The sequence below is a fragment of the Cinclus cinclus genome, chromosome 3 (genome assembly GCF_963662255.1).
Source record: "Cinclus cinclus chromosome 3, bCinCin1.1, whole genome shotgun sequence".
Taxonomy (NCBI): Eukaryota; Metazoa; Chordata; class Aves; order Passeriformes; family Cinclidae; genus Cinclus; species Cinclus cinclus.
This window is the reverse complement of record NC_085048.1, coordinates 53,132,472-53,156,159: the sequence shown is the minus strand read 5'-3', so window position 1 is coordinate 53,156,159 and position 23,688 is coordinate 53,132,472. Positions and strand designations below refer to the sequence as shown.

General features: G+C 36.7%; 1 protein-coding gene across 1 annotated transcript in view; it reads right to left on the bottom strand.

Moving 5' to 3' along the window:
- Positions 1–23,688, bottom strand: part of LAMA2 (laminin subunit alpha 2) — a gene marked incomplete at its 5' end in the record, with an annotated part of 255,146 nt that overhangs the window by 197,979 nt on the left and 33,479 nt on the right. Inside the window, 6 exons of the mRNA XM_062488976.1 lie at positions 1,408–1,568; positions 9,877–9,976; positions 11,472–11,650; positions 13,166–13,283; positions 15,456–15,545; positions 17,645–17,824. Of these exons, the coding sequence (XP_062344960.1) occupies positions 1,408–1,568; positions 9,877–9,976; positions 11,472–11,650; positions 13,166–13,283; positions 15,456–15,545; positions 17,645–17,824 (828 nt within the window). The remainder of the gene's footprint in view (positions 1–1,407; positions 1,569–9,876; positions 9,977–11,471; positions 11,651–13,165; positions 13,284–15,455; positions 15,546–17,644; positions 17,825–23,688) is intronic.

Sequence of the window (23,688 nt, the reverse complement as noted above, 5' to 3'; positions counted from 1 at the left end):
TTTGAAGATTGCTAGTGAAATTAAATGTGTATGTATCTGTATCTCAACTATCTACAAAAGGTATCATTTTTCTCCCACAACCACTTAAAAAGTGATTTGAGAAGCACAAAGAAGACAAAAGAGGAACATTGAGGGAAAAGTGCATATAATGAGAACTCCCTGGGATGGAACAATTATTTTTGTTCCTTATTTGTTCATTTTGGTCTGCATGTACTAACAGGTCAGTTTGGCTTTACATGAGTAACATTGCAAGAATCATTCAGCAGTATTTATCTGGTATTTAGCATAACACATCTTCATCAAAGCTCCATTCCAAGACAGAACATAGCAAAATCACCCTCTTATGATCTTCTAGACTTGATGGCTAAGTAATCAGAAATGTGATACGGATGATTTTATTTCTGACAGAGAGCATGTGGATGTTACATAGGGTGAGGATAAGGTTAATCCTCTGAGTAGATTTCAGTGCTATTCAGCTGTCAAACCAGAGCTTTGTGTGTGTCCACAGCGTGAGATAGAAGCATTTTTGTATATTCCTGTATTTAAGAATATCATGTAAGTATTTTTAATTTCTCAGTTGTGACTAATTCTGTTAAGTAAATTTTGGAAGGGAACTCCCACAAGTACAGTACAGAAAAATTGATCCCCACTACAGTGAGCTGTCCTTTGGGCATATCCATGGTTATTTACTAGACTGTGATTTACAAAGCACAACTATTTTTAAAGCCTTTCCAACAGCTAGGTATTTTATAAGTGGATCCATGTGCCTTAAAAAGTTTTTCATTTCAATAAAATATCAAGATATAGTTTGAGGGAGATACCCAGTGGCACACAGAGAAAAACCCTCTTTAATTTTCTTACCAGAAATTAAGAAATTCATCCTACAGAAAAGATAGGTTTTATTTTTTTAGACATGTTAGAGATTTCTAAACAACCATCCCAGGGCAGGAAAGAATGTCACATATCTGTAATGACTACTCCAAGAAGGCAACTTTCTGATTTTAATACATGATCAGTTCACTTCATTTTCTCTTTTTGAAATCACATTTACAGTTTTAGAATGAACAATACTGTAAACATATAGTTTCTGAGCAGATGAGGATGGAGTTTGAAACAGATGATTCACAGGCTTTGGAAGTATCCCTTCATTCATTTCTAAGGACTTGTATGACTGGCAGCAGGCTCTTAGGTAAATATGTTGATTGCAGTGAGTTCAGAGATGATGCATGACCATGTACAATTTTGTAAGATCAAGAACAAGTGTCCTGTGAGAAGTGGCTAACATAAATACTAATTAACACATCTAGGTAGAAAAATTGAATACTCTGGCATAATAAAAGAGCATTAATGCAATCTTTCAGTATCATTAGTATCTTTCTATGGCTCAGAAGAATTTGACATCCATACCTTGCAGATGCAGGGACCTATGCAGGGGTCATCATTTTCACTGCCCTCAAGGGAGCAGTTGCAGGGCAGGCACTCAGGATATCCTGTATAACCCAAGGCACATCGATTGCAGCTTTCTCCAGCATAACCAGTCTTGCAGTGACAGAAACCAGGCAACAAATCTATAGGAAGAGGGAGAAAATATGAGATATATTCCATTTGTCATTATTATTGTCAGATATGTGTGCTAGAGTGCTCAAAGCAACACCTTTGGTGGGTTTAACATAAGGGGGTGTTTACTGTTGCTCTCACCACCACTCAGAGTCATCTGAGAGAGGCTAGAATGAACAATATAAGAATAGGGCAAGTATACAGTGATTTGAATTCTGAGTTTCCAGAAATCTGCATATTAGAAATCTTGAAAATCGAAACATATCCATACTTCCTTGCATCTAACAGTCCCTGAAAACCTTCTACTCCATTAATTCATCTAAAGGCCTTTCAACATGCTTTTACTTTCAGAATCTGTAAGGCTCCCTAGCAGGGAATTTCACATTTAGCCTTGTATAGTGTGAAAGAAAACAATGATGTGTGTTAAATAGCTATTTATTGCCATCTAATTGTCATATCATAGAAAGGAGAAAGTAACCATTCACTTTATCCATGCCATCTATGATTTCAATATATATCTATCATATCCTATCTGACATTTTTAATTCATATGCCATAAACTCCTAAGCGTACTCAGTATCTCGACACAGAAACTGCTTGGTATGGCCCAAAGCTTCTGTTGTCCTTCTCTGCACTGTTTTCAGTTCTAATAAATTATTTAAAGAGGAAGTGTGTAGTGTAGATTGGTCTGCCTAGTTTTTTTCTAATTTTTTTAGTTGTTTTTTTTTAAACAGTAGTATTTCCTAAGGCCCAGTTGATGTTTCTGACTACTGCCAAGACAGAGCTGAGTTGACAGACCTGAGGCACAGTCAGAGGTAATTCCAAGAGCTGTTTCACAACTGATAGTGCCTAATTCAGAAACCACTGTAATCACTGCACAAGTAGAACTACTTTTCTCAGTGTTCTACTTTTCCCGTAATTGCTACAAAAATTCATCATTTATTTTAATACCCAAGCCACTCACTATCTTGAGACCCTTCTGAACATTTTGCAGTCCTTTCATTTTTCTGTGCTGAAAGATGTTGTACTTGCTGACTTTGTCACCTTCCTATTCATCCCTTCTCCAGGTTAATATGAATATTTTCAACAGTTCATATTGATCATCACAGTGAAAATGGTCAATTTATTCTTTTAACCAAGTACTAAGCCAAGAAAGAACCTTTTCTCCTTATCCTATTACACTTTCTTTTGTGGATTTTGGTAAAAGATCTTGTCAAAACCATTTGAAAATCAAAATACAATATTAATCAAATGAGCCTTTGTTCACGTATTCATTTAATCCTTCAAAAAGACTCATAAGGCAGACTGTCCTTTACATAAAATCCCTAGTCTTGAGTTTTGCCCATTTTTGCCACATTTCAGAAATGGTATAAATCTTTTATTGTAGTTCTAGTGATTTCTGGGGAATAGAAACCAGACTTTCTGATTTTAGTTTCCTGGAACACCCTACCTCTCTTTTGGATAAACAGTGTCTATTTAATATTAAAGTATGTTTTAAAAAAATATTATAAGCTACGTTTAATGCCTCAAGCAGCTCAATTTTCAACTACTCAACTCATCCTGAAGCCGTGGATAAATATGCTATATGCCTGACAAATTTTGATTCTGCATTTATCAGCTTGCTTTAAACCTGACACAGTTCTTCTGACTTGTCCTCATGAAGACTCCCAAGTGGGGAATTCCCTGAGCTATTCTACTCACTGGTAAAAGGAAATAATACAGTTTTTCTGCTGTGTCCCTTTCTTTCTTGAGATGTCCATTTATAACTGGATTACACCTAAACCATATATAACTCCCACTTCATTTGAATCTCCAGCACTCTATTTGATTCTGAATTATCTGAAAAAGTATCTCTTAGCAACTTCTAAGTATTTAGCAAAGCATTTTATTATTCCTTAAAATATGTGCACTTATTATTAACAGTATGACTTTCTGGAATCTGTCACAATTTATATTCTCTTCTATTATCCTCAGTTAGAAATAACTTCTGACTTTCAGTGAGTTTCTTTTGGTTGTTTAAATAGATGTATCTTTTGTTGTTGTTGTTGTTGTTGTTGTTAGCTTAATTGCATTGCTTGAATAATTTTGAACCAGAGAAACACATCTTCTCTGAATGCCTAATATGCACTCTATAAACCTTAAGCTTGCCATTAGCAGTCTTGGATTGTTCATTTTTATTTTCCTTTTATAGATTTCCTTGTTTAGATTAAGTTGTTTTTCAGGGAGGCTTTCTCATTTCTACAAGAATGTTGAATTTGACTGCCCTTCAGGAGGAGAGTTTTAAAGCAGTCCCTCATGCATAAATCCAGAGGTGCTTCTCCTTTTTATGGATTCTCTAACTAGTTATTTCAAGAAGCAGCCACCACCTGCAGGAGTTTTAAATTATATTATCTGTTAATCTATACAGAGGTGAAATTCAATCTGTCTACTCTTACCTTGAAGCCTCTTTGATCTCCTGTAGCACATCATGCCAACTGTTACCTCCTTGATCTGTCCTAATTGCATACAGAATTTCAGTGCATGAAATTTCTGTTACTTACTAGCTAAAAGTGATGTGCTCCATGGGTTTTGATGCCTTTGGCTTAGCTGATTCTCAAATTTCTAAGTTATTCTCCCCTCAAACAGCCACCATCAAGGACCCACAGCACAGCAAGGATACAAGCTCTTGTAATCTGGGTAAATGCATCCTGACTGGACAATCTGGAACAGAGAAACTTTTGCTCCTTCCAGATGAAAGTAGCCGGCTATACTCCAGGGCTCAGCAGTAAAAGACATAGGCAAGTCTACTTTTACAAGTGAGCTCACCTTACCTGAAAGCTTCATGAACTCTTATCTCACAAATCAAGTCTCAGCAAGCCCAAATTCAATTACATGTCTCAGTATGGAGCTCCCAAATACTCATTTAAATCTACAGTCTCTTCTCCATTGCCCACTCTGTCCATTTTTTTAGTTCTCTAGCAAGAACCATCCCTTCTCCTGCTCTTTCTTTCTATGCAGGAAATCCTTTCTATTCCTTTCTATTTTTCTATTGAAAACTCCACTATCAGCAACCCAAATGGCCCCATTCTTATACAGCACACACAGGTATGGATAACCTCAGCAGAGCACTTATGAAGAGACCTCACACTCCACATGAGAGAGAGGAAGGCAGGAGACTGCCACCTGTCATACATTCTTCCAGCCCTCACACTTGTTGATACAGCTCGTCTGTGTACTTGATTTGGCTCCATGCTTTCTTTCATTTACAGCCCTTGTGAGATCTCAGCTCTCCCTGTGTCACACAAGTGTAAATTCCTCTCAGTGTCCCACTGTTTTTTTTTTTTGATGATGCTGCTGTAGTACATATGTAATGTACATTATGTCAACAGTCTAACTACATTTCAATTTAGGGCAGATGTTTCAGGTCTGTCTCTTGTTTTTGTTGTAATTAACTGATATTTTAGAAGGACGACATCTTTTGCTTTTGATTTATGACTTCATAGGTCTTGTTTGAATGGGGCTTTATTTGATGAAGCTGTTATTCCCTGTTTTCTCCCTGCATATTATCAGTTCCTGTCCTGTCTTTCAGCATACAGAGGGTTTGAAAATGCACCCTAGAGGATGAGTCATCTTGAAATATGAGTTTTACCAGTTAGTTTTCCTAGCCTAGCAGTCTTTCAAAACTGCACAAAAATAAGTGCATGCAAAAGCATGAACCAGACCCTTAAAAAAACTGTGATCCTAGGAATGGACTCTTGTCATTTTCACTCCTGTTCAACAGCACATAAATTTCAAAAATAATTTTATGGAAGTCAGTGGGACTGCTTGCTGAGCAAAGTAGTACAAAGCCTGAATAAAGATTGAGATATCTGGATCTTACTTATCCTAAAATGTCTGAGGATTTTTCAGCAAAAATAAACATCTGGCATTGGGATTATATTGTAAATAAAGGGGCAGTTGGGAAAAAAAAAGATAGCATGCCCTGAAGACTGAGTCACAAAACTCTGCCAGGTTCCAAACCTGTCAGGTCTTGCAGGTGCTTAAGAGCCAAGTAAAATGGCTATCTGTCAAAATCTAGGCATTAGAGTTTGAAACAGAAGTACCAATTAATGGAGAAAGCCTTAATTACTGGAGTACAGAGTAGTTCTAAATGGTTGGACCTTCGCTTCTGTATGGAAAACTGCAATATCAGCAATGGTCAAGTTTAGCTATTATTAGGATGAGTCGAACACAGATGGACAAGTCCAGTTTTAGAATTACTGCCTTTCAGCTACAAAACTGAGAGGCATCTTCATCAGTTAATTTTATAATTGATTCTAAGTTTCTCTTTTTTATATTTCTCACTAACATATGATGTAGGACTGCTGTGAAAGAATTTTCAAAAAGCATTCTTGAAAATTCAAAACCAAAAATAGACTTTACAAACAATAATAATAATAATTGATTTTAGACTATTGACTAAGACACAATATCAAAATGGAAATTATACATAAAATACAATACTTTTTTCTTTCCTGAAACAATGAATGCTATATTATAAAGCAGCTTCTATATGCCCTTATCAAGTAAAAACTGATTATGACTACAGGATACAGTCATTTAAATCCTCTTGATGCATTTCAGCAATGCACCAGTTTTTTGTGGTATTTGCTACAATTTTCCATTTTAATTTCTGCTTACCTACTGTACTCAAGAACAGAGAATGTACAGAGTCCAGCTTTATTTTACTTGAGAACTGTTCACAATGACTCTATATCCCCAGTGAGGTTCTTTATTATCATATTTATGTTTTAGTTTAATGTCTTTTACTCTCTCAAAGCATTTACTTAGCACATATTTAAAAGGCATATTCCCACCCTACACCAAGCAAACAATTTATCCTCATACAACCATCCAGTGACACTTAAGATGTCTTTCAACCCACCCAGAGTGTTCCTTCTGGTTCAGATCTGAATAGATAGATTCCTTCAGACAGATCATGTTTTCCACCCTTTGCTTTATGAACCCTTACCAGTGCTTCCAACCAAATTGCTGCCCAGGGTGACCAGTAAGCAGTAATAAGAATTCTATCAGTGTACTGAATACAAATGTGAGAAGAAAAAAAAAAAAAAGGAAGAAGTTACCTGCTTTCAGGATAGTTTTATGCTAAAAATTATATCCAGACTCACTCTTGATTCTAAAACAACCTCTTCTGTTACCACAGAAATATTTTCTTAAAAGAAATATTAGAAAGGCTTTTCCTTTGAACAGGCATTGTGTTTTTTTTGTTGAATAAGACGTTACAGTCACAAACATGTGACTGGTTCAAGAACAGTAAACATAATGAGCAAGAAGTTAACAGTTTTCCTGATGTGTTGGAACCTTATTTAGTAAAAAAAAAGAGCAGGTCCATTGTAGGCAGAATAGCCGTGATGCCCAGATATATGTAGAGCTGGCTTATTATTATTGTTGTAGTCTTAAAACAGACAAATAATAAGACAGACATGAAAATTATCCCCTGGCCACTGTCCAGACAGTGCAAAGTGTCTCCTTCTCACTAAACTTCCAAGCCTGGGCAGGACACAGACAATTGGTCCCAAGAAAAAAATGCATGGACTGCTTTGGGGAGGAAATCCCATACATGATGGCAGTTATCTGAACAACCATAGTGCTTATCACGTATGAGAATAAATAGTTTAAACACACAGAATAACCTCTACAATAAATAACCTGGCAACAGAAGGCATCAATGAGTTTAGAAAGGAATAAAGGAAAAAAATATATGTGTTGCAAATAGATTCACCAGAGACTAAGAATACTCTAACATGCTCAAAAGCAATAGGCCTCCAACCAACTGCAGCAGCATGAGTCAAGTTTCAGGAAAATGAGGACAAGATGGTTACAGTCAAGACAGAAAAAGATAAGAGTTTTCATTTTGTGATGAGAACAAAAGAACTCTGGTTCTCAGTACTGGAGAAACTAGAGCATTCAACAACTTCTTTGAATGCCTGGGGCCAGATGAGCAGGACTGGCTACCTGAAATAAAATTAAAAGGTAGAAAAGCAGAAAGGAAAATCCAAGATGTTATCTTCAACATGTTAGCATGACATGTTTCTTGATTTTCTAGAAAGACACATGTAATGATCCAAAGAGGAGCTTAATTCTCTTCCTAGAGATATTCAGAAATGAGGCAAGAGAAGAATTTGCCAGAAATATCAGAGCACTAAAAAGGCAGAAGGAGACATAGCAAGGTGTCAAAGCACAGTACCACCTTGTTAGATTCAGAAGGGGGTGTTAGCAGATTTAGAAAGCAACTATGAGATGGCTTGGATCTGCTGAAAGCTCAGAGGCATAAGACGTTTTGAGACTTTCTAAGGATGCCATTACTGACAAACAAGATGGAAAAATGTCTCTTTTTTTTCTTTTTTTTCCTTTCCTCTTCTTATGAGGGAGGAGCTGTCAGCCCATTAAGTGCTGATCATCTGCCAGGCCCCAGAAGAATGACCCACACCCATGGCCAGAAAAGAAGGTGTGAAAAGAGACACTGCAGCAGCCACAGTACTGAGAGACCAAGCAGCTGCGTAAGATATAAATGGGACATCACAATTTTTTGAATTAATCAGTTCCCATCTCAAAATTACAGTCTGAGAGGCTCCTTTGTTGCACTGTCTGTCATCTGTAGCCTGTTTCAAGTCTCACCCACAGGTTTGGTACAGGCATTGGAGAGTTTTGATGTATTTTTGCCAGCTTTGGGATTCATCCTCCCTTCCGTTCATACCATCTCTCATATCACTCCACGTGATACACTGCACTGGGTACCCATGTCCAGGTGCTGGCAGCAGGAAGGAAGCTGCAAGGACAGCCTCTGTAAGGAAAAGGATGGGGATGCTCTGTGCCAGACAAAGCTAACTCCCAACAGGGCACACAGCTAAGCCCTTCAGCCAGCCAGGTCAGAGAATGGAGAAGGGGAAGGAGTGAAAGGAGAAGCTCCAGGTCCAGAGCAAATACATCCCTGCAGCCCCTGGAGGAAACCAGGCTGGAGGAGATATCCACACTGCAGCCCATGAAGGAAATGTTGCATATTTCTTGAAGGAACTACATCCCATGGAGAACTGCTGGTGGAGAATTTTTTTTTTTGTGAGGGATGTAGGCCCATGGGAAGCACTCACACTGCAGCTGGGAAAAAGTGTGAGGTGGAAGGAGTGTCAGAGAGGAACTGTTATGATCACTGCTATGACTCGTGCTTGTCAACACCCTGCATCACTTGTGGTAGTGGGGGAGGAGCAAGAGAAGTCTGGAATGAAGTAGTGACATTGAGTCTGGGGAAAATAAAAGAAGATGGTGGAAGACATGTATTTTTAATATTTGTCTTTGCTTATCACTAGCTGGAACTATTTAAATTGGCAATAACTTAACTTTTCCCAGGTAAAGTCTGTTTGCCCAGGATGATAATTGGCAAATGATTTCCTGGTCTTTACTTTGGCCCATGAGCTACTTCATCTTCTGTTCTGCCCTGTCCTGCTGAGAAGGGCAGTGAGAGAGTGGCTGGGCAGCTGCAGCTGGCCAAGATCAGCCCACCAGAGACAGCACTTGAACAGTAAATCAGCATCATTTTATTGAGCTGATGCAATCAGTACATGGTTGTTACAGTAGATTATGGGCCCCGTCTTTGCTTCTCTGCCATGTTGCTTTTATGTTCTATTGATCTCTGTTTTAAAGGATTGCTACATCTCATCAATAGATTGTAATTAGCCCAATTTATAAATCTCTTAAGAACCAACCTTGAGTTTTCTTATCTTCCTACACTACTTTCAGATATTTTACAATGAAAGAACCAAAAAATATGGCAATTCATTGTTTCCAAAGCCCAACAAACAGTTAATTGTCTACATAAACACATCTTTTACAGCCTATGGTAAGCATCTTGTAATCCTACATGAATAACACAGAAGGCAAATAAATACCATTCAAGAATAATTTTTAGATTTCAAATGGAAATATGCTTAGATAGGACATGATATTATAACATCAGTATTGCAGGAGTTTTAATCTCCGTGGTAAAAGAAAAAAACTCTTTAATGCCAAAATTTTCCACTGGCAATATTCTTTCAAATATACACAAGTTTCACAGCTATGAATCTGAAAGAAGCCTCAACAAACTGGTAGTATGAGTTAAAAAAAAAAATCCAAACAATGCAGCTGGATTACTGTTTGCATGAGTAAAATTAAAAAAAGAACCACAACAAACCAAAACCAAACATTTTGGTTTTTTCTTGTTAAAGATACCAAAAATGTGATTCAGTATTTCTTTGACCATTGCTGAACTTCATCTTTATTATCCCTGTATTTGAGGGACCTTACCTCCTTCCATATGTTTTTCATCCTTGACGCAAGTATCATTTAAAGACCCATTTGGATCGCAGGAACATGGCTGGCATGGATTTGGGTTATCTGGCAATACCTATAAAAACAAAGATATTATAAGAAGAAAACCTTCCCTTCAATAATTGGGAACTTTTATTTACACCTTAAATGAAAAGTAGGAAAGAACGACATTTGTGTACATGGCTTACACTTTAATAAAACTGAGAAAGCTGACAAACTTAGTCTACACAGACAAGAAGAACAGGACTCAAATTGCACCAGAGAAAAATTATTATGAAAAATTTCTTCAAAAAAAGGGTTGCCAAACATTGGAATGGACCGCTCCGAAAAACAATGGATGCAAATATGCAATGATGTAAATATGTCTTCAACTAAAAAAATACCAGGTGTAGAGATTGTAACAGAACCTTATATAATTAAAATCAATAAATGCAATGAAGTATATTTTAAGCATTTACTACCTCAAGTAACATTGACAAGATCAGTTGTTCTGGCCAACATGATTCAAAAAACTAACTAATATTAATTAGTTAGTAAGAGAGCGAAAAGGTAAGTGAAGAAAAGTGACCATTAAACAATGGGACAATTTCCTTTTGTTCTTGAGAGGTTACCTCAACCAAACTTAAACCTTGGTCTAATATCACACTAGGAATATAAATTAGAAGTTCTGCATGAACTAAATACATACACATACTATGGATGTACTATACAAACACATACACATATATCAAATCTCTTTTAGCTGGATGATAACTTAAAACAGAGGAAAAAGTCAAGTACGTGCCCTGCTGCTAAAGAAATAATTTCTCAGTACTCCTTTTCTCAATTTGTAAGGCTAAATCTAGTCTATCAGGGAAAACGTAATTACTGCTATTTGCTGATGTTTTCTCTTTGAGGATTGAACACCAATTAGACTAAAGGCCGTTATTTACTCAACTGAAAATACACAGATGAAATATAAGCAATTCAAGCACACACTAATAGTGTAGCTGTCTAAAGCACAGGAATGACCCACATTGACAATATAACCAAATATAAGATTCATCTTCTGACAGCTTCCACTCAGATGAAAATACAATCTTACATGATAAAATACAAAAAGCAATTTCCACTGCACTGAAATTTAAAGACATTCATGAAACACTATGGAATTTCAGTGGTTATTAATTCTACATTGCATTTAAAAAATAGAAATTACAGTCTCTCTTTCATCAATATCAAATATAGCAATATTCTTTGAACTTTGATAACAAAACTTGAAATTCATTACTGAGGCAAAAGTTCTGTTTACAGGATCACATCCTCTTTTTAAATTAAATCGAAATACTAGCTGGAGGCCCTGACCTCAAGCGCATTCCTACGTATCAACACAATTCACTTTCCTATTTCTCCGAGCATTAACTTTACACATTTCCAGCAGTGAAAAGCACCTGCTGCACTGTCAGATTCGGAAGTTAACCTTCACAAACTGGCAGCCCAAACTCTTTTTAGCAATGTAAGTTGTTGCCCTGCTGAAGTGATGGTTTGAACACCGGGCTCTGCGGCGCAGGGAGGCGGGAGCAGGCGTTTACCCCTTTTGGCCTGAAGTAGCCGTCCAGGCAGGTCTCACAGTTTATGCCACTGGTGTAGCCTGAGCAATTCACGCACACTCCACCCCCAAGGTACTCCCCGTGGATGTTCAAACTCTGATTTCTGTCTGCCACGTCCTGATCGTAGTAACACTCCTCAGTCTTCCCATGACAATTGCATGCTAAAAGAGAAGGAAAGCGTTAGCAAATACTCCCCCACTGGGGCTGCCCCACTGTTTCTGAAGTATTACAAAGAGCCATGCAATAATTTATCATTAGTTCTGTGTATATTGCAAAAGCACATCCAAACATTAATTTACTACTTCATTTGTGAAAGGCAACATGGTCCCATTACAAACACAGCCTGAAATTCTGTATGTTGAATTTTTTCTCCTCAATATTTTATCTCAGGGAGTACAGAAGCTGACAGACACAGTCAAATTACGATGTTCCTGTTTTGTTTTAGTTTGTTGGAATTTTTTTCCCTGTTTAAATTGATAACTGAGGAACCTTTTGGTGGTTGCATCACACATGGTTCATGAGGAGTTGTAAGGAAAGCAGCACAATGGTATGAGTAAATTAAAGTAATTAAAATAAAATGTTTGTGGTAAGGGTAGTTATAATACCACTTCCCCATGGTATTAAAAAATTCATTTCATCATAAAGAGAAATTCAAAGCTTGTCAACATTGTGGGGAGGCATTCTCCTTAGATCTGAATCAGATCCCAGGGAACTGTTTCCACCAAGACAATACAACATTTCACTGAGAGCTGAAACAGGGTGTAAGTGTCTCTTAAAAATTAAACATGAAATTACATGTACTCTGCTTTCATTCCATAATGCATTCCAGTGCAGACACAGTCCCAACTAAAACAAAGACCGCTGTGACCAAAGTTTACAGGACACAAATAAACAATGGCTACTCTAAATATGGGCATATCTGTTCCCTTTTATTTATTTTTAATCAGCCATGATAAAATTATAGCTGAAATTCTAAAAATGAATAAACACTTAGTGTAATGGGGCATTAAATTTTATTATGTTTAGAGACATAAGTGGTATGTGACCTTTGGAAGTAAGACGTCAAAGTTCAATTATAGCTACCCTTACTACAATAAATCGGAAAATTAAATTCCCACCCTGTGGGAAGTTGATATTTCAAGGTATGTTTTCATTCCATGTTGGAAACCTAGATAGATTGTATTTTCTGTTAAAAATAATCTGACACTCAGCTCGGATTTTGTTCACACAAAAATATTTTGTTTCAGCAAAGATGAACATTATAACATTAAAATGTCCCATTTATACAGAAATCATAGCAGTAAAGTTTCATATAATGAAAAACCTGTAAAGAGATTTTTTTTTTTTTTACTTATTAGGATATAGCCCTGCTATTTTATCAAAATAAAACCATCATGATTTTAAAAACTGCACAAGAGGATTTTTTTATATAACACTACCCAAATATCACAATGTTACAATAAAATACTCTGTGTTCAATAATACCACAACTCCACATGCAATTTTTCTGCTAAGTCTTTTGAGTCAGTCTAATTAAGTGAATAACATCACTTTGAATGTTACTCATAAACAAACGTGGTTAGAAACCAAATTAACTGCAAAACCACGTAGGACCCAATTTCAGTTTTCAGCAGCAGTTGAAATAAATTTTCTCTTCCATACTGCTTTCAACTTACGTTCGCATTCATGCTTATGCAGGAGAGTGCCAGCATGCCAAGGCTTTTGATGGAAACCAGGACAACACTGATCACATGTCTCTCCGCATGTGTTGTGCTCACACTGACAGACGGATTTCTAATTTAAAAGAAAAACAAATATTTACACAATGTGATGATTTGAAGAATCTGTCCATGTACATAATATGCATTCCAGTTCAAGTTATGAAAACATTAAGAATGTCTCTACTCTGTAATTCTTTTGTTTATTCATTTTTATTCATTTATGTATCTTGCATTCACCAAGTGTGTTTGACTTCTATAGCTCTATTTGAAGAAAACAACCACAAAGCAAAGAAAGATAGTTGTCCAGACAATCTAAGGAGAACCTAAGAATGCAGGAGAGTTTAATTCCAATTGGATAAAGAAAAGAGGATGGGAAAATTCCCCAATAAAACAAATAATCTGAAGTACAGGTAGCCCTTGGATACAGAAAAACTGATCTGACCGCTGAAGGCATGAGACATTATCCACCCTTCCCTTTGATGCAGCAATTCTGCTGCTGCAGAAAGAAAAAAATTCTGTTGGCTGATCCAATACAAATTGCCTTTTTTAAAATACTTTGATATTTTTTTTTGACTGGATAAGTCAACTTATCATGTAACCTTCCAGTTGTGCAACTAATTCTACGGGAGGGATAGCAGGAGTGCTTAAAGTAATAATAGATGAGCACAAGTCCAGCCTTTCAGTCACTTCACAGTTCTTCACAAGACCTCCTTAGTCCCAGCATGAAAATATTACTGCAAGGAATACCCAAACTCCCTGAGCCACAGAGGCAGCTTGAAAAAGGAAAAAAAAAAACAAAACCTGAACCTTGGAGAAATGAGAAGTAAAAATTGCTTTCCAGATAGTTACTTAGTGAAGGAGATCCTCTGTGGTCCTTGTGAGGCTATACAAAGTCAAACCAGCAAGCCAGAGAAACTCTATGGCTCACAGGATAAAGCATAAATCTTGCAAAACAAGGCTAACTCAAGGACTGCTTCAGAAAAATCATGGCAGTAAGTTCCAACAATTTTATTCCATGTAATGCTAAGGGAAAGAGTCTTTCTGCTAACAAATACAGTCATAATGTTTATAAGCCTATTTTGGCATGGCTCACTCTAAAGAATAACCCTGGACAGCTAAACCTCCAAATCTCTTCTGGCTTGAGCTGTTTCACTTATGCTGTTTTTTATACTGGCCATACAACAAATATGTATTTGCAAAACTAGACAACACACTTGTCAAAATGGCTTTATTTTACCTAGTAGCTAAATTATCTGAAGTATGTAATAATCTTAGTAGCAACACTTATTTTCTGAGGCAGGCCTGGTTCTAAACATGTCACAGGGACAACGCTGCAGCTTCATCACTAAGGGCATCTGAAACAACAGGTCAAAATTGCTGTACGTATGATTACAGAAAATTCTCAGAAGGGTTAAACTAAGGAGTTTGCTCAATTTTTACAAGGATCTATAGAAATTGCTAAGAACTCTAAAAGTATTCTCTATAAGATTTTGTCATTTCTTTAAATTATTTCCTACATAATGGCTTAATGCCACATACAAACAAGATTTTCAGTTAAATCCTATAAAGCTCCTACTTAAGTGAATAGTACATGAAGAGATCTCACAATGTGGCATGTAATATCAGTAAACAGGAAATTCAGTATAAGTGAAAATAGGTGCACAGAGCTGGAAAATCAGTTAAAATTATATTTCTGTATTACTTATATTAGTTATGTTTGGATTGTATTGGTTATGTGCAAAAAAAAGAGAGTTACAAGTTGAAAGATATTATAAACAGCTCATGATTTTCCAGATTATCTTAACTGACCATTCAATTGATACTTAATACATAGCCAATGTACCATTTTAGAGCCATCATGTGTTTGCAAGAATCAATTAAATATTTGACAATCATTTAGGTAACATTTTGATTAATACCAAGAAGAAAAAGAAAGACTGTTAGTGCTCATTTCTACAGCTACACAGTGTAACCCACATTTCTGTTTTTCCTAGGAAACTTCCAATATGAATTATCTGAAAACTATTCTTTCATTTCAGGAAAGCCTCTGCTGACACTGTATGAATGTTTATTATTCTGGCTGCTAGCACCGTTTCATTGTGGCACTGCTTCTGACTGTCCTTCTAGGTGAAAAAAATAAAAACAAACCATGAATTCACAGAACTCTGAAGAATATCAATGTCAGGGTTTTCTTTTTCCTCATGTTCCACCCTATAAATAAGGCACATTAAAAAAAAATACATACATTGGTCACTGGATCCAGTGGACAAGCCTTCGCATGGCCTGAACATATACACATGCCTCCAACGGAGATGTCTTTTATAGAATAGTAATACTGTAACACAAAACAGAAATTGAATTGCTAAGTGGATTCTAAAATGCAGGTGCCAAACTGCAGAATTCATTTCTTATGACAAAACTGTCAGGTCCTGTTTTATTTCCTTTTTGATCTATTACAAATATAGCAGACAGTGTAATCCAAGCCGTGTCTTGATCAACAGATTCAGGCTGAGTGAAAGAAAGGTTGTAAATTGGCACAGCTCCATTTGTTTGAAGTCACAAAAGCCATGTCAATTTATACACAGCATACAAAAACATGAGAATAGGAAAAGGCTATATGCGCCCTGGATAATGAAAAGTCAAATGCTATAGAATTTACTCTCTTCAGAAAAATATGAAAGGGAAAAGGCATGATGATGGGAAGAGGAAAAAATCTAGGAAAAATCCTATGAAACATCTTTGTTCACCTTAGCTGAGTCTAATTTGGGTATTCACTGAACTGTGGAAAGAGCTGTTTTTCACCATTGGCCTTTTGAATGATAATGAAAAGTCTTTATTACTGAGATTTAAGTACTTTTGACCTGTTTTTTCTGCCATTTGACCACTTCTATTTTTTCTTTGGTGAGGATTAAGAGCCCCAAGCAGAAAGAAGGATAGAAAGATATTCATAATCTTATATTACAAAGCCTGTAAAAAGCGAATCTGATTCATTGTCTCTGTTTCAGCAAGGGTCCTGCAACTTGCTCACAGCTGGCTAATCAAACCAAACATATGCTATTTGCAAATTTTGTCATCACAGTGTTCAACCTCTTTATCAGATCATGAATAAATATATCAAACAAAAATGAGAACTCTTATCACTCCTAGTTAAAATTCCAACACAAAGAAAATGTATCATTTGTCGCTACCATTTTTTTCCTGACAAGGGTGGCAAGTTTCAGTTGCTCCTGGATCCTTTGAGGACAGCCTCATGGAAAGATGACACACAGAAGTTACAGTTCTTTGTTGAGAAATCAGTGTATCATCCTATGCTCACTTTTCATGAGTTTAGAGCCATTTATCAAATGCTAATTCAACTTTGTATTTCTATTCACTTAGAATCATATTATTAAGTGTCCACTTATACATAAACACGCAGTATTCATGATTAGTGAGGTTCCAATAACTGCACTCAACTGGAAAGGATTCTGGGTTTGTTATTCAAAACAAAATGGCTTGTTCCAAGCTTTCAGAAATAGCCACCACACTCTATTTAGTCAAGGAAATGGAAATCAGAAATGGGGAATAGAAGAAGCAAATTTTCTTATCACTTAGCCATCACTGACGAATGATATTAACTAAAGTCAAGAATAACGATACACCCCCCTTCATAACAGGACTTACTTTTGCTTTGGAAAGTTTAGGTTACCACTATAATATGATGACCAACTGGAAGATGAAGTGATAAAAAAACAATTTAAAAAAGGAATATTATATATCCCCCAAATCAGTTTTTGATAATGCTTAGTAGAAAAATCAGACAAAAACAAGAATAAGACACAACATTTGATCAGGACGACAACAGGGAGATATGGCTTAGAAAGGAAGTAAAGACTGCAGAAAGTAGAGATGGGGTGTGCACACACAAGGCACAGTGGAGAAGACCAGAGTATGGCTATGGTGCGAGTTTAAATGTGGCATCCATTCTTTTAAGCTAAAGCAAAACACAAAATGTTTACTGCTACCATCAATCATATGAAAATGCTAAAAGTGTTGCATACAGGCCCTGCTGCTACTTACAGTAAAATTAGAAATTCTACTCAAAGGGAGCGTTCAAGGAATGTTAAAGGTAGCAAAGGACTGAGTAGCAGAAAAGGTGAGAGACAGTAACAGCAAACACTTGCCAAATACATACATCTGAATGTTTGCAGCCAGAGGATCTGGGTGTTTATGTTAATAACACCATTAAGCAGAAAAGGTAAAATTTTTAATTCTACTCTAGAAAAGATAACAAAATAGAGTGCACAGGGAATTCTCCAACACCAGGATTTTGAAAGATAACAACAGGTAATTATCATCTCCCAAAATTCACTATGGCAAACAACGCGAGGTACAGCACTTAAAAGTATAAGAGAACTTCTACACGTGCTTTTCTAGTGCCTTGTTGGAACTTACCCTTCTTGTAACAATGGGATCAATTTCAGCTGGATCTTTGTGTGCAAACATCATTAAATCAGCATTTAGTGTCCGTATTCTCTGGAATCTCAGGCGAATAAAGCGAGCAGAGGTGAACTCCAGTAATTCACGCGATGGATCATCAGCACTAGGTCGGCCATTAATTAGAGAAGTGTGAATCTGAAGAATTATTAAAGCAGTAAGGAATTACATCAATGTTGTCATGGTTAGACCAACAAATACCACTGCAGGTATTGTTTCAATGCATTTGTACATGCAGAATAACTTATTTCCTTAGAAAGTAGATTTTCCCCAAAATATTCCGCACATCCTCAGACCTCAGCTATGAAAAGTCTTTATAATAAAAACATTTAGAGTGAAGGAAAGTCATCAACTAAAAAAAAAGACAGCAGCACAAATTTCATATGTGTACCCAGGCCCTAAAACAGTGTCCATGCTGCAGGCAATTCACTTCTCCTCCCCTAGTCTGAAAATAAGTAATCATGCAACCAAATTGGCTCAGAAATTTTGAGTTAAGGAAATGTATACTTGGAATAGGATTCAGAATTCAACAGGGGTCAGTTTACACCTCTTAGAGCGATCATCATCAAAAGGCTTTTGAACTTCTGAAATACTGAAAACTACAATAGCTAGATGAGACAAAAATCAGCATTCAGAAGCACCTCTCCTTTCCCACTCTCTCTTTACACATCTCCTTTGAATCTTGTTCTCAGCAAGGTGAAATAATTTCCTGGGTTGCAACTGTTTTCACCTGGTCCCTGAGGAGTGTCTTTATCACTTCTGAGAACGTTGTTTAGCATTTTTTTTTCCAAAGACACTACCACTTTCTGCCTACACTGTGCTGTCTGTAAAGGTTACCCCCCCCCTTCTCTGCCTGTCCTAAAGTCTAGAAATCTTGGCAAGCTCTGTGGCTCCTTCATAGAGATTCTCTGACCCCAACTGAGGCATCAAGGGCAAGGCAACAGAAGTAAGATATCTTCTTCCTTTCCTGTCTTTGTAGCCGATCATGGCACACATTAGCTCTGAATCAACTAAATAAAGCAGATGGGCTGCTACAGAACTGTTCTTGGAAAAGGCCTACAAGAAGAAGCATGTCAAGTATAGCAAAATACTGTTAATGAGCACCTAGAGGGAGAGAGGAAAGAAACCATTAATTTTCCTGTATTCTCAAGTGTTAAATTTTAATTGGGGCATTTTTATTACAGGCTGGTACACTGAAAGAATGTTCAGATGCTAAGCCAAATGTGCAGAACATTGGAATGAATAAAAGAATTATTTATTCTTTGCAATGAACATGTGTTGCCTCATACCTCAGGGCTCTTAGGGAGAGGTCAGGCCACACAGCCATTTTCTGTCATTGAACATGGCCATATCACTGCTGGTTTAGGCAAACAGCTGCACTCCAAACACCACCTGGCACTCATTCAGCAGTGGCTGCCTCACACTAGGAGAGACCGTAAATCTACTGGTCCCAGGAAAGCAGCAGCTCTTGTTTCCTGGAGTTTTTGGAGGTGCTGGATAACTTACTGAACAACTAGTCTATTGCATTGTCTATGTGATACTATAAAGTTTTTTATCTCAAAGGCAGGAGTCAAGAGGATGGCGCCAGACTCTTTTCAGTGGTAGGACAAGGAGCAATGTCTCTGAACACAAGAAGTTTCACCTCAGTGTTGAGGAAGAAATTCTTCACAAGGACAGTGGCAAAGCACTGGAACAGGCTGCTCAGGGAGGTCATGAAATTTCTCTCTCTGGAGACATTTAAAACCCACCTGGATGCGTTCCTGTGTAACCTGCTCTGGGTGACTGTGCTTTGGCAGAGGACTTGGACAAGATGCTCTTCGGAGGTCCCTTCCAACCCTAACAATTCTGCAATACTGTGATTTTTACTACCAAGAGGGAAACCCTAAACCTCATCATGTACAGCATTCTGCTCCACTGTATCTACAGGTACACCAAATCACTGGGAACCACTCTGCCAGGTGTAGCCATCAAGTATACCTTGCCTGTGTATGAATCAACACCTCTGGGTTTCTGCCATTATCTCCAGGAACGGGTGGTATATCACTACCTCCTACTCAGATTGTAACAATGCAGTCACTGAGCTCTGACTCAATTCTGCTCCTGACTACAAGTAAATAAAAGACACAGCTGGAAACAAACAGAATAAAATGTTATGAAAAAGACATGGTGCAAAGAAAATGTAATAAAAACCTCAGAGGAAGCGAGGAGGAGGTCCTGAATGAGAAGTGTCTGGCTACGAACAGGACAAAAACACATGACCAGAGAACTGCTCAAGTCCCTCGTGAAAAGAGAGAGAACATGTGTGGAAAAAAAACTTCAAAAGAAGCCTGAAGAAGGTGGCAATAAGTCAAGTGTAAATTGACAGATCTTCCCAAAAGTAGAATTTTAGAAAAAACAGATGCTTAAAAAATTTTTGCATAATATTTATTTGTGCACAAGGAAACATATTTCTTCAGAGCATTTTTTCACACCATTACTGCCTTTCTTTAAAACAGGATCCAAGAGATTTCATTTTTACAGCAAGCAAACATACGTGGGTTATAGTTTAAAGCGATATAATACTAAACACTGAACTTTGATATTCCAGAGATAAAGAAGAAATAAATCTAAAATAGTGCCTTGCCCAATCTAATAGAACAAGAGAATCGGGGCGATAAGCAGCATGGCAATCTGACTATCTCTTAAAAAAGACAAAAATAAAGATTTTGGGTGGTGGGAGGGAGAAAGATGCAAGTGAAATCCCATGTATCAAAAGAAGCAAGTGGCCACAGAGAGCTAAAAGTATTAATCATAAACATAGTTTGACCACAAATGACACAGTTGACAATCAGCAATCATACTTTTTGATTATTTTTAAAACAACAAATTTAGTCTTCAGACACTGATGGGAGAAAAAAACCCCACCTCCTTGCAATGGTAGTTTTACAGAACTAAAATTGTAAATTAACAAAATAAAACCAGAGGTATTCATTTTAGAGTAGACCCCATTTTTGAAAGGATGTATTTGCCAGAAGTTCATCTATTTGGCAAGGCTAATCTATTAAGGTGAAGACTTCCATGTATGTTATTTTTAAGCTTTGTCATTAAATGTTTCACAGTTTCATTTTAAAACAGCAAACAATTAAGTTCACGTAATTATGGCAATGCAGCTATGTCCTGTGCAAAATATTGCAGTTGCTCAAGTATGTACAGCAAAATGACACTGAGACTAGAAAATTCAAAACTGGATAGATTTATCAAAATGAATCTGAAGTGAAAATTTTACACTGGCATAATTAATTACTCTAAATTATTTCTCCTCCTATAAACATCTGTGATTAAATCATTCATTTCTTCCTAGAAACATTTAGAATCAACTTGAAAACTGTCCAACCAAGTTGTTCCTATTCCTTGAAAAGCGAATAAGGAAGAAATTAAGAATACTTTAGGAACATCTGTCATTAATCAGAAAAAACCCAGCAAGAATCTTAATTTAAAGAAGTTTAAATAGGTTTAGATTTACAATATTTTTAATATGACTCTCCCAATGAGACATCACTGAGTTTTTCCAGAGCATACTTACTCTTTTCATCTCCCTCCACTGTCTTGCACCTGTTTGTAAGACACTGTTCCCAGGACAGTGCATTTTCAGTCAAGACTCTAACATGACCCCTGCCTTCCAAGTATTTTTGATTGGACTTGAAAACTGTCCCAGAACACAGTCCTCACTAAACATCTATGCCTATGCCATGTAAGATCATCACAGTACTCCACATATAGCTCCTGTGAATATTATCCCCCCTTTCTCACACCAGCTGTGGTGCTGATGGCCTGTGCTAGCTGAGCACATGCTGCATTATGGGCCACTCCACAGTTCTACAGCACAGCAAAGATCCAAAGCTGAGTCTTCCAGGAAAATATTAATACTTTAATCTACCCACTGGGCTGCTACGACTTGGATAATCCAAGTCCCCGTAAGAGAACAATGTCAATTTTTGTTTCAGGTTTATGGACAACTTTTATTTACCATTTCCAAGGCTGAAATAATAATCATAATTTTGGATTTTAAATGAAAGATACTCAGATTTCAACTAAAGGAAACTTTTCCTTAACAAGGCATTTGTCCACGACTGTATTCCAACAAATGGAATCTTCGGGAATCTCCAACAGAGGCCAGAAGAAAATGGTTATGAAGGACTGTAAGGAGCAGAGAATTTAGGCACTGATCCCTCTAACACAATATGATCACTTCCTCTGACTAATCAGTCTAAAGGCTTCCTGAGCCACAGTGTGAATCTGACTCATAGTGTTTAATGTCTACCAACTGCCCTTTTCTGTATTATAGCTCTACTCCCTTTTTCAACTGTTATGTTTTTCATCACTACATACACTTGTCCCAGTGTGAGGAAATTTGCTGCTTAAAAAACAAACCCCAAAACAACAAAAGTAACTGGCTCTGGAGGGGTTGTTTGTTTGTTTTCTTTTTCCTTTTAAACCTGGAACTCATAATTATTTAATTGAAAGTATTCTATTTTTTTCATTTGAGAAAATTGTGAGCAGTCAACATATTTTAATTTTTAAAATTCAGTATGATGATAAATCAGCTTTTTCTTATCTGAGAACTGGGGAGGATGTTACGAGTTCTCTACTCTGAAGTGAAATTAGTCTAAGACTAGCCCATCAGCATTCATGCATAATTCTTTTTTTCTTCTTACATGTGTTACTTTGCTTTTATCCACACTCATTTTCACATAGTAGTTTTCATGTAGTATCATAACTGCCAATAGAATGAATTATCTTAAATTTCACATTATCAACAAATGCTGCTATTTCACAGTTTTCTGATTTTTTTTGGATTGCCTGTAAGAATGCTGAACAACAGGGACACTACCAAATATATTCAAAGGACATCTTAAATACATTAGAATTTCTGGACCATGTCAGAACCAAAGGACCTATCCAGCTGTGCCCCATAGACCATCCAAGCCAGCATGCTAACAGTAAGATGAAGGCAAGCATACACAATACCTCCTTAGGGATTTGCTGAGCTATAGGTAGTTCCTATACATCTGGTAAGCCTCAAAGGATTTCCATTAACTCAGTCTCACCTTAAATCCAAGTCACCTCTCAATATCTACGCTATCGCTTAATTAAGATTTTCTCATCTCATTTACATGTTGTAGGGAAAGAGATCCTTCCTTTGCTGGTTTTATATCCACCTCATATATATATATATACTCAATATATATATATATATATATATATATATATATACACATATATATATATACTCAATAACTTCCAGTTCAGAAACTGGAACAAAGAAATGTATCTCTCTATCAGCTCAATTCTTCATTTCATTTCTTTATTACTAATTAGCTCTGCACAAGTATCAGGCTTCCAGAACTGTAGTTTCCATGGATGACTAAGGGATGCTACCAAAAAAAGAGTATTTCATTTGATACTCCAAGCTTCTCAGTTACTGAGAGTATCTGACAGTGAGGAGTTAAATAACTGTTATAATTCACCTATTTTAGCCTTGAGTTCCCTTTCACTATTCAATTTATCCATTTTTTCTTCACCTCTCCAGTTAACAACCAAGTTTGCAATTGTTTCTCCAACTCCTCTCCTGTAAATAATGTTTCCAGTGCAGAAAGCCTCCTGACAGTCTCTATAGAAAAAACTGATTCAAATCATTAATTTAGTTTTTCTGCAATGACCTTATCTTTCTTGAATGCTCTTTGATCATCTCTCAGCCCACCAATTCTCTGGCAGATTTCCTGAATCTGATGTGTCTGAAAAAAGGTTTATTTCAACTCAGTCACTCAGAATCTTTTTCACATCTTTATTGCAGTTTAACATTTCATTTGCTGGAACTTATTTTCTTACCTTTCTTGCCTCATTTGCAGGAAAAGATATGATGCCTATATTAAAATAATGCCAGTTAATTTTGATATGTATTATCTTTCCTTGGTTTATGCTTTAAACATGCTGTGTGACTTCTGGGACCATTCTAAAATATA